Source organism: Salmo salar, chromosome 23 (genome assembly GCF_965601325.2).
Source record: "Salmo salar chromosome 23, fSalSal1, whole genome shotgun sequence".
NCBI classification, from domain to species: Eukaryota; Metazoa; Chordata; class Actinopteri; order Salmoniformes; family Salmonidae; genus Salmo; species Salmo salar.
The window spans coordinates 24,525,001-24,537,500 of NC_138313.1; the positions used below are offsets into that span (position 1 = coordinate 24,525,001).

The following is a 12,500-nucleotide window of genomic DNA, read 5'->3' on the forward strand; positions in this document are numbered from 1 at the left end:
CACCTGATAAATCCACTTCAAATCAGTGTAGATGACGGAGAAGAGACAGGTTAAAGAAGGATGTTTAAACCTTGAGACATGGATTGTGTATGTGTGCCATTCAGACGGCGAATGGACAAGACAAAAGATTTAAGTGCCTTTGAACGGGGTATGGTAGTAGGTGCACCGGTTTGAGTGTGTCAAGAACTGCAACGCTCAACAGTTTCCCGTGTGTCTCAAGAATGGTCCACCACCCAAAGGACATCCAGCTAACGTGACAACTGAGGGAAGCATTGGAGTCAACATGGGCCAGAATCCCTGTGGAAGGTTTGACACCTTGTAGAGTCCATGCCCAATGAATTTAGGCTGTTCTGAGGGCAAAAGGGGGTGCAACTCAATATTAAGAATGTGTTCTTAAATGTGTTTTTTTTGTACAGTCAGTGTTGATAAAGCATGAATCAGTTACATTGGACATTAAACTTATAAGAATCCTTGATCTAGCTGCCAGACAGCTTTTTGTATAGAGATCTCAGAAATGCTGTGCAACTACGTAACATTTCGTATCTCCTTACAGTGAGGGAAAAAAGTATTTGATCCCCTGCTGATTTTGTACATTTGCCCACTGACAAAGAAATGATCCGTCTATAATTTTACTTGAACAGTGAGAGACAGAATAACAACAAAAAAATCCAGAAAAACGCATGTCAAAAATGTTATAAATTGATTTGCATTTTAATGAGGGAAATAATTATTTGACCCCCTCTCAATCAGAAAGATTTCTGGCACCATGGTGTCTTTTATACAGGTAACGAGCTGAGATTAGGAGCACACTCTTAAAGGGAGTGCTCCTAATCTTAGCTTGTTACCTGTATAAAAGACACCTGTCCACAGAAGCAATCAATCAATCAGATTCCAAACTCTCCACCATGGCCAAGACCAAAGAGCACTCCAAGTATGTCAGGGACAAGATTGTAGACCTACACAAGGCTGGAATGGGCTACAAGACCATCGCCAAGCAGCTTGGTGAGAAGGTGACAACAGTTGGTGCGATTATTCGCAAATGGAAGAAACAAAATAACTGTCAATCTACCTCGGCCTGGGGCTCCATGCAAGATCTCACCTTGTGGAGTTGCAATGATTATGAGAATAGTGAGGAATCAGCCCAGAACTACACGGGAGGATCTTGTCAATGATCTCAAGGCAGCTGGGACCATAGTCACCAAGAAAACAATTGGTAACACACTACGCCGTGAAGGACTGAAATCCTGCAGCGCCCGCAAGGTCCCCCTGCTCAAGAAAGCACATATACATGCCCGTCTGAAGTTTGCCAATGAACATCTGAATGATTCAGAGGACAACTGGGTGAAAGTGTTGTGGTCAGATGAGACCAAAATGGAGCTCTCTGGCATCAACTCAACTCGCCGTGTTTGGAGGAGGAATGCTGCCTATGACCCCAAGAACACCATCCCCACCGTCAAACATGGAGGTGGAAACATTATGCTTTGGGGGTGTTTTTCTCCTAAGGGGACAGGACAACTTCCCCGCATCAAAGGGACGATGGACGGGGCCATGTACCGTCAAATCTTGGGTGAGAACCTCCTTCCCTCAGCCAGGGCATTGAAATTGGGTCGTAGATGGGTATTCCAGCATGACAATGACCCAAAATACACGGCCAAGGCAACAAAGGAGTGGCTCAAGAAGAAGCACATTAAGGTCCTGGAGTGGCCTAGCCAGTCTCCAGATCTTAATCCCATAGAAAATCTGTGGAGGGTGCTGAAGGTTCGAGTTGCCAAATGTCAGCCTCGAAACCTTAATGACTTGGAGAAGATCTGCAAAGAGGAGTGGGACAAAATCCCTCCTGAGATATGTGCAAACCTGGTGGCCAACTACAAGAAACGTCTGACCTCTGATTGCCAACAAGAGTTTTGCCACCAAGTACTAAGTCATGTTTTGCAGAGGGGTCAAATACTTATAAATTGATCTGCATTTAAATGCAGGGCAAATAACATTTTTGACATGCGTTTTTCAGGAATTTTTTTTGTTATTCTGTTTCTCACTGTTCAAATAAACCTAACATTAACATTATAGACTGATCATGTCTTTGTCAGTGGGCAAATGTACAAAATCAGCAGGGGATCAAATACGTTTTCCCCCCTCACTGTATGTAACGGCGTGAAAATGGGCACACAACCCAAAATAATGTATGTGAAAGCTTCTAACCGAAAGAATCACCTTACCTTGATACTTAAAATCTAAAATCGATACTGTCATTAACGTCGTTCTTCAATAACTTTACATGCTACTTGTTGGATGCGCATTAGAAAATAATTGTTGGATGCGCATTTGATGTCGAGCTGTTTAATTAACCTGCTGACTCTGATCATTGAACAACTTAAAAGGATATTACTGAGATTGCAACCTCAGTTGAAAATTCACAACAAGCTCTACGAGATGAGCTTAACCTGTTGGGGCTAGGGGGCAGTATTTTCACGGCTGGATAAAAAAACGTACCCGATTTAATCTGGTTACTAATCCTACCCAGTAACTAGAATATGCATATACTTATTATATATGGATAGAAAACACCCTAAAGTTTCTAAAACTGTTTGAATGGTGTCTGTGAGTATAACAGAACTCATTTGGCAGGCAAAACCCTGAGACATTTTCTGATAGGAAGTGGATACCTGATGTGTTGAATTACCTTTAAGCCTATGCCATTGAAACACACAGGGGTTGATTAATGTTTTGGCACTTCCTATTGCTTCCACTAGATGTCACCAGCCTTTACAAAGTGTTTTGAGTCTTTTACTGTGAGATCTGACCGAACAAGAGCCATGATGATGGCCGATTAGACTCTGGCGCGCGAGTTCATGTTGGGTACCCTCGTTCCAATACGTTATAAAAGAGAATGCATTCGTCCACCTTGAATATTATTCATGTTCTGGGTAAAAAAGGCACTAATGATTTATGCTATACAACGTTTGACATGTTTGAACGAACGTAAATATATTTTTTCCCCTCGTTCATGACGAGAAGTCCGGCTGGCTTAGATCATGTGCTAACAACACGGATCTTTTTGGATATAAATGATGAGCTTTTTTGAACAAAACTACATTCGTTATGGACCTGGGATTCCGGGAAGTGACATCTGATGAAGAGAATCAAAGGTAATGGATTATTTACATAGTATTTTCGATTTTAGATCTCTCCAACATGGCCGTTTGTCTGTATAGCAAAGCATATTTTTCTGGGCGCAGTGCTCAGATTATTGCAAAGTGTGATTTCCCAGTAAGGTTATTTTTAAATCTGGCAAGTTGATTGCGTTCAAGAGATGTAAATCTATAATTCTTTAAATGACAATATAATATTTTACCAATGTTTTCTAATTTTAATTATTTAATTTGTGGTGCTGACTTGACTGCCGGTTATTGGAGGGAAACGATTTCCTCAACATCAATGCCATAGTAAAACGCTGTTTTTGGATATAAATATGAACTTGAGAGAACTAAAAATGCATGCATTGTCTAACATAATGTCCTAGGAGTGTCATCTGATGGAGATTGTAAAAGGTTAGTGCATCATTTTAGCTGGTTTTATGGTTTTGGTGACCCTGTCTTTGAATTGACAAAACATTACACACAGCTATTGTCAATGTACTCTCCTAACATAATCTAACTTTATGCTTTCGCCGTAAAACCTTTTTGAAATCGGACAACGTGGTTAGATTAAGGAGATGTTTATCTTTCAAAGGGTGTAAGATAGTTGTATGTTTGAAAAATGTGAATTTTGACATTTATTTGGTTTCAAATTTGCCGCTCTTGAAATGCACCTGCTGTTGATAGGGTGCACCACGGGTGGCACGCTAGCGTCCCACATAGCCCCAAGAAGTTAATGACCCTATCAAACTGGATGATCTCATTAAAAGTTTACGACTGAACCGAAGGAGAGGAAAATCAAGAAGTATATACGAGATTTGGAAGGAAAGAACAGACCAATATACCTCTGGCGAGATCCTGAGCACAAGAAACCACAAAACCGGAAGAAACAAGCCGATGACAGACACCGAGTTCCTCTGTCAGACCGACTATCCACAGACAGGCTAACTCTGGCTCCTCTACCAACGCTGAGCGTTTTATCTAAAACAGAGGGCGGGGACACCGGGGACAACATCGAGGCCAACACTCCCAGCACGTAAGAGGGTTCGGCGCATACGTTGGGGTAAGAAGAAATCCACTACCACCCCGCGACACCTACGAATTGAGACCCAGGATGGGCCCCCAGTCCAACAGGAGCTAAATGTCTTCAACCTATTAACTTGTTATGAATAGGGGGCAGTATTTTCACGGCCGGATAAAAAAACGTACCCGATTTAATCTGGTTATTACTCCTGCCCAGAAACTAGAATATGCATATAATTAGTAGCTTTGGATAGAAAACACTCCAACGTTTGTAAAACTGTTTGAATGGTGTCTGTGAGTATAACAGAACTCAAATGGCAGGCCAAAACCTGAGAAGATTCTGTACAGGAAGTACCCTGTCTGACCATTTCTTGGCCTTCTTTGTCATCTCTATCCAAAACAAAGGATCTCTGCTGTAACGTGACACTTCCTAAGGCTCCCATAGGCTCTCAGAAGGCGCCAGAACGTTGAATGATGACTTTGGAGTCTCTGGCTGAAAAACAGTAGCGCATTTGGTAAGTGGTCGATCTGAGAACAATGGCGTGCAAAAGACGACTCCATTTTCAACTTTGAGTCTTTGAACGAAAACAGGGTTTCCCGGTCGGAATATTATCGCTATTTTACGAGAAAAATCGCATAAAAATTTATTTTAAACAGCGTTTGACATGCTTCGAAGTACGGTAATGGAATATTTTGAAATTTTTTGTCACGATTCGCGCCGGGCGCGTCACCCTTCGGATAGTGTCTTGAACGCACGAACAAAACGCCGCTATTTGGATATAACTATGGAATATTTGGAACCAAACCAACATTTGTTATTGAAGTAGAAGTCCTGGGAGTGCATTCTGACGAAGAACAGCAAAGGTAATCCAATTTTTCTTATAGTAAATCTGAGTTTGGTGAGTACCAAACTTGGTGGGTGTCAAAATAGCTAGCCCGTGATGGCGAGCTATCTACTCAGAATATTGCAAAATGTGTTTTCACCGTAAAGCTATTTTAAAATCGGACACCGCGATTGCATAAAGGAGTTCTGTATCTATAATTCTTAAAATAATTATGTTTTTTGTGAACGTTTATCGTGAGTAATTTAGTAAATTCACCGGAAGTGTTCGGTGGGAATGCTAGTTCTGAACGTCACATGCTAATGTAAAAAGCTGGTTTTTGATATATGTACTTGATTGAACAAAACATGCATGTATTGTATAACATAATGTCCTAGGAGTGTCATCTGATGAAGATCATCAAAGGTTAGTGCTGCATTTAGAATTAAAATTAGAAAACATTGGTAAAATATTATATTGTCATTTAAAGAATTATAGATTTACATCTCTTGAACGCAATCAACTTGCCAGATTTAAAAATAACCTTACTGGGAAATCACACTTTACAATAATCTGAGCACTGCGCCCAGAAAAATACGCGTTGCGATACAGACTAGACGTCATGTTGGGGAGATCTAAAATCGAAAATACTATGTAAATAATCCATTACCTTTGATTCTCTTCATCAGATGTCACTTCCAGGTATCACAGGTCCATAACGAATGTAGTTTTGTTCAAAAAAGCTCATCATTTATGTCCAAAAATCTCCGTCTTGTTAGCACATGATCTAAGCCAGCCGGACTTCTCGTCATGAACGAGGGGAAAAAATATATTTACGTTCGTTCAAACATGTCAAACGTTGTATAGCATAAATCATTAGGGCCTTTTTTAACCAGAACATGAATAATATTCAAGGTGGACGAATGCATACTCTTTTATAACTTATTGGAACGAGGGTACCCAACATGAACTCGCGCGCCAGGTGTCTAATGGGCCATCATCGTTCCATGGCTCTTGTTCGGTCAGATCTCCCTCCAGAAGACTCAAAACACTTTGTAAAGGCTGGTGACATCTAGTGGAAGCAATAGGAAGTGCCAAAATATTCCTCAGCCCCTGTGTTTTTCAATGGGATAGGTTTAAAGGTAATACAATACATCAGGTATCCACTTCCTGTCAGAAAATGTCTCAGGGTTTTGCCTGCCAAATGAGTTCTGTTATACTCACAGACACCATTCAAACAGTTTTAGAAAATGTAGGGTGTTTTCTATCCATATGTAATAAGTATATGCATATTCTAGTTACTGGGTAGGAGTGGTAACCAGATTAAATCGGGTATGTTTTTTTATCCAGCCGTGTCAATACTGCCCCCTAGCCCTAACAGGTTATTAACTGTGGTTTTGGTTTTTGTGACATTATATGCTAGCTTGAAAAATGGGTGTCTGATTATTTCTGGCTGGGTACCTCTGCTGACATAATCGAATGTTTTGCTTTCGTTGTAAAGCCTTTTTGAAATCGGACAGTGTGGTTAGATTAACGAGAGTCTTGTCTTTAAAATGGTGTAAAATAGTCATATGTTTGAAAAATTGACGTTTTTGCATTTTGAGGAATTTGAATAACGCGCCACGGGATTACACTGGCTGTTGAGTAGGTGGGGCGCAAGCGTCCCACCTAGCCCATAGAGGTTAAGTTTGCAGACGACACAACAGTGGTAGGCATGATCACAGACAACAACGAGACAGCCTATAGGGAGGAGGTCAGAGACCTGGCCGTGTGGTGCCAGAATAACAAACTATCCCTCAACGTAGCCAAGACTAAGGAGATGATTGTGGACTACAGGAAACGGAGGACCGAGCACGCCCCCATTCTCATCGACGGGGCTGTAGTGGTAGCAGGTTGAGAGCTTCAAGTTCCTCGGTGTCCACATCAACAACAAACTACAACGGTCCAAACACACCAAGACAGTCGTGAAGAGGGCACGACAAAGTCTATTCCCCCTCAGGAAACTAAAAAGATTTGGCATGGGTCCTGAGATCCTCAAAAGGTTCTACAGCTGCAACATTGAGAGCATCCTGACTGGTTGCATCACTGCCTGGTACGGCAATTGCTCGGCCTCTGACCGCAAGGCACTAGACGGTCGTGCGTACGGCCCAGTACATAACTGGGGCTAAGCTGCCTGCCATCCAGGACCTCTACACCAGGCCGTGCCAGAGGAAGGCCCTAAAAATTGTCAAAGACCCCAGCCACCCCAGTCATAGACTGTTCTTTCTACTACCGCATGGCAAGCGGTACCGGAGTGCCAAGTCTAGGACAAAAAGGCTTCTCAACAGTTTTTACCCCCAAGCCATAAGACTCCTGAACAGGTAATCAAATGGCTACTCGGACTATTTGCATTGGGTGCCCCCCCCAAGCCACCCCAAACCCTCTTTTTACGCTGCTGTTACTCTCTGTTTATCATATATGCATAGTCACTTTAACTATACATTCATGTACATACTACCTCAATTGGGCCGTCCAACCAGTGCTCCCGCACATTGGCTAACCGGGCTATCTGCAATGTGTCCCGCCACCCACCAACCCCTCTTTTACGCTACTGCTACTCTCTGTTCATCATATATGCATAGTCACTTTAACCATATCTACATACTGCCTCAATCAGCCAGACTAACCGGTGTCTGTATGTAGTCTCGCTACTTTTATAGCCTCACTACTGTATATAGCCTGTCTTTTTACTGTTGTTTTATTTCTTTACCTATCCTATTGTTCACCTAACACCCTTTTTGCACTATTGGTTAGAGCCTGTAAGTAAGCATTTCACTGTTGTATTCGGCGCACGTGACAAATAAACTTTGATTTGATGTGGTTGTATAGGTGGAGTGGAAGTTGAGTTATGGGCCAATTTGCATATATTCACTTTTATTTTAAGTTCACAAGTGGAACTGCATAAACAATTTTGATTTCAAACTACTTTGACATTTTTATCCCTATTATTTATAGAAACACCAATGTACAGTATGTTCTTGATGTATGCAGTGTGTGTTCTCACTGTGGGTTTCTTGCCCTCCTTGAAGACAGTTTTGCGTCGTAGGACTCCCTGCACGGTGACAGCTCCAGGGTACAGGTGCACTGCTAACTCCTCAGACTCAGCAGAGCTAGAGGAGAACACAGCAGAATTACAACACACACTTACGGCGAAACACACACACACACACACACACACACCACACACACACACACACACACACACACACGGCTGGGCGATATGGCCAAAATATAATATCACAGTATTTCACATTTTTTACAGTATGGCAGTATATTTGAATCATGTTTTATGAGTAGGAAGGAAACAAATGAATTCTAAGTGATCGTAATGGGATTTCTCCATTCTGATGGTTTTACATTCAACCAAACTAGGAAAAAAGTGAGTCTGTTGTTGGACGTTTCATTTAGTTTGGCAAAGTATCAAAATACTGTTAGAGGGCATTGTAAAAATCCATACCGGTATGTGGTACCATACCGGTATGTGGTACCATACCGGTATTCACGATATATCGCCCAGCCCTATGACACACAGCACACACACGCACAGAGACAAGGACAAACACAAACCAAAAACACAGGCACAAACGGACACAGAGACAAGGACAAACACACAGCAACACACAGAGACAAGGACATAAACACACAGCAAAACACAGGCACAAAACGGACAGTCACACATGCAGACATTCGGAAAGTATTTTCTTTGACGTAGGGCCAAGCGGAATCTGCAGGGAAGTTTCCTCATTAATCAATATCGGAACCATCTGCATATTTAATAAATTGTATAGCAGCAGTATTTGGCTTGCTTTGAATCAATGCCACAGATATATTTTCCTGTCTGGGAGGTTCCAGTGCAGTGTCTTTCTGGCTGTGATCACAGAGAGTAAGGAGAGGGCAGCCAGTGGGAACTAGAAGGACACCAGTGAGGCATACAGTGCATTTGGAAAATATTCAGACCCCTTGACTTTTGCTAATTTTGTTACGTTACAGCCTTACTCTAAAATTGATTAAATGAAAACAAATCCTAATCAATCTACATACAATACCCAATAATGACAAAGTGAAAATAGGGTTTTTAACATTTTTGAAAATGTATAAAAAACACTGGGAAAAAAACGTATTTACTTAAGTATTCAAACCCTTTGCTACGAGACTCGAAGTAGAGATCAGGTGCATCCTGTTTACATTGATTACCCTTGGATGTTTCTACAACTTAATTGGAATCCACCTGTGGTAAATTCAATTGAGGATTTGGAAAGGCACACCTGTCTATATAAGGTCCCACAGTTTTTGGTATTTTATTAGGATCTTCATTAGCTGTTACAAAAGCAGCAGCTACTCTTCCTGGGGTCCACACAAAACATGACAAAATACAGAACATTAATAGACAGAACTACATAAAAACTTTTTTTTTAAGCGTTTTTTTTTTTTTTTTTACTTTTACAAAAAGGCACACCTAGCCTACATATCAATACATACACACAAGCGATCTAAGTCAAATAGCGGAGGCGTGTTGTGCTGTGAGGTGTTGTTTTATCTGTTCAATTAAGCAATATAAGATGGAATGGAGGTCCATGCAATAATGGCTCTATACAATATGGTAAGCTGTCTTGAATTTGTTCTGTATTTGGGGACTGTGAAAAGACCCCTGGTGGCATGTCTGGTGGGGTAAGTGTGTGTGTGTCAGAGCTGTGTGTAAGTTGACTATGCAAACAATGAGATTTTCAACACATTTGTTCTTATAAAAAGAAGTGATGATGCAGTCAGTCTATCCTCAACTCTTAACCAAGAGAGACTGGCATGCATAGTATTTATACCAGCCCCCCGATTACAATAAAGAGCAAGACGTGCCGCTCTGTTCTGGACCAGCTCCAGCTTAACTAGGTCTTTCCTTGCAGCACTTGACCACACTACTGGACAATAATCAAGACAAAACTTGAGCCTGCAGGACTTGCTTATTGGAGTGTGGTGTCAAAAAAGCAGAGCATCACCTTATTATGGACAGACTTCTCCCCATCTTTACAACCATTGAATCTACATGTTTTGCCATGACAGTTTACAATCTAAGTTGACAGTGCATGTCAGAGCAAAAACCAAGCAATGAGGTTGAAGGAATTGTCCGCAGAGCTCCGAGACAGGATTGTGTTGAGGCACAGATCTGGGGAAGTGTACCAAAACATTTCTGCAGCATTTAAGGTCCTCAAGAACACAGTGGCCATCATTCTTAAATGGAAGAAGTTTGGAACCACCAAGACTCTTCCTAGAGCTGGCCGCCCAGCGAAACTGAGCAATCGGGGGAGAAGGGCCTTGATCAGAGAAGTGACCAAGAACCTGACGGTCACTCTGACAGAGCTCTAGAGTTCCTCTGTGGAGATGGGAGAAGCTTCCAGAAGGACAACCATCACTGCAGAACTCCACCAATCAGGTCTTTATGGTAGAGTAGCCAGACGGAAGCCACTCCTCAGTAAAAGGCACACGACAGCCCGCTTGGAGTTTGCCAAAAGATAGCTAAAGTTTCTCAGACCATGAGCAACAAGATTCTTTGGTCTGATGAAACCAAGATTCAACTCTTTGAACTGAATGTCAAGCGTCATGTCCGGAGGAAACCTGGCACCATCCCTACGGTGAAGCATGGTGGTGGCGTTTTTCAGCAGCAGGGACTGGGAGACTAGTCAGGCTCAAGGCAAAGATGAATGAAGCAAAGTACATAGAGATTCTTGATGAAAACCTGCTCCAGTGCACTCAGGACCTCAGACTGGGGTGAAGGTTCACCTTCCAACAGGACAACAACCCAAAGCACACAGCCAAGACAACGCAGGAGTGGCTTGGGACAAGTCTGAATGTCCTTGAGTGGCCCAGCCAGAACCCGGGCTTGAACCCCATCAAACATCTCTGGAGAGACCTGAAAATAGCTGTGCAGCAACACTCCCCATGCAACCTGACAGAGCTTGGGAGGATCTGCAGAGAAGAATGGGAGAAAATCCCCAAATACAGGTGTGCCAAGCTTGTTGCGTCATACCCAAGAAGACTTGAGGCTGTAATCGCTGTCAAAGGTGCTTCAACAAAGTACTGAGTAAAGGGCCTGAATACTTGTAAATGTGATGTTTTTATTTTTAATAAATTAGCCAAAATGTCAAACCTATTTTTGCTTTGTCATTATGTGGTAGTGTGTGTAGATTGATGAGTCACCCACATTGTTTTTTAAATACATTTTAGAATAAGGCTGTAACCTAACAAAATGTGGGAAAAGTAAAGGGGTCTAAACACTTTCCGAAGGCACTGTATATATGAAAGAGAGAGAGAGAGACAGAGTGAGAGAATCCACCCATCTGAACTGTATGGAGCTAGAATAGAAGTCTATGGGAGGTCATCCCTGACTGACACAGGGCAGAGCTCCCAGCAGTGTGGTACACTGGAAATTCACTGTCACCTCTTAGAAAACCTGCAGGCTCCATATTGCATATTGGTTCATTGCATGTGTGAGAGACGCCATACAGGGAGAATGAGAGTGTTGCTAAGATGGTCTGGTTTAGTGGAGAGTCACCCACAGAGGCCCACCACCCGTTTATACCACACACACACACTCCCACCACCTTCAACACACACACCAGCACAGTGGCCTCGGGCAGAGAGAGCGGATATTGGCGGCAGTCGGGCAGCAGATGGCAGGGAGGAGAGAGAATTGAGAAGGGGGCGAGGGTGTTGAGAGGGGTGTAGAGGAGGAGGTGGTAATGTGTGTGTACCTGCTGGGCCTCAGGCCTCCTCTGTAGGGGATTCTGGCCACGCGGGTCACAGGGCCCAGAGAGTGATAGAACCGAGTCCTGTTCGGCAGAGGACAGGGACAGGGTGGGGGCACGGAACAGTAAAAGGTTGGGCTCTCTCAGCTCGGCTCATTCTAGCACAACTTTAAGGGTTGGTTTGAGGACGGGTTTTTTTCTTTCAGGACTGGTGTTTTTGGTACAAAGCAACGGACGCTCGGACATAAGGGCTTATGTGACCAGTTACTGGGTTTGAACCCCGGTCATCTGCACACCACTAGACTGTGTTCAGCCTACACATTACCAAAGCATCTCGGTCACACTATCATGGAGCCAGAGAGACAGGCTAGTAGAACAGCAGCTCACAAGGAAGTAAGTGCTGCTTGCCTGTGGGCTAGGCTTTGGTCAAAGAGCTTCACACATCATCGTGTGTGTGTGTGCGCGTTCAGACTTACCTCTCAAAGGCTGGCCAGGACATCTCTTCACTGAGTTCTGAACCCTCACTGCTCCCTGCAGATATACAAAGACAGACAGTGTTACTGTCAAAGTCAACAGACAGGAATAAAAACACAGTGTGTGTGTGTGTGTGTGTGTGTGTGTGTGTGTGTGTGTGTGTGTGTGTGTGTCTAACCCAGTGAGATGCCGCTGGAGCGCGTTGAGCTCTCGGCCTGTCCTCTCGTAGGGGTGTGGCTCTCCATGACGCTGTCGTCCAATAGATGACGAGA

General features: G+C 43.0%; 1 protein-coding gene across 5 annotated transcripts in view; it reads right to left on the bottom strand.

Moving 5' to 3' along the window:
• The window catches only part of LOC106584283 (ras-specific guanine nucleotide-releasing factor RalGPS2), a 153,201-nt gene that overhangs the window by 13,521 nt on the left and 127,180 nt on the right, over window positions 1-12,500 (bottom strand). For 4 of the 5 annotated variants that reach the window (XM_014169354.3, XM_014169351.3, XM_045706123.2 and 1 more), the window contains exons 13-16: window positions 12,407-12,500; window positions 12,231-12,285; window positions 11,761-11,838; window positions 8,022-8,127 (exon numbers count right to left, since the gene is read on the bottom strand). The exon at window positions 12,407-12,500 is cut by the window's right edge and continues 58 nt beyond it. In XM_014169354.3, the coding sequence (XP_014024829.1) occupies window positions 8,022-8,127; window positions 11,761-11,838; window positions 12,231-12,285; window positions 12,407-12,500 (333 nt within the window). The remainder of the gene's footprint in view (window positions 1-8,021; window positions 8,128-11,760; window positions 11,839-12,230; window positions 12,286-12,406) is intronic. The other variant, XM_045706127.2, reaches the window with a different exon arrangement.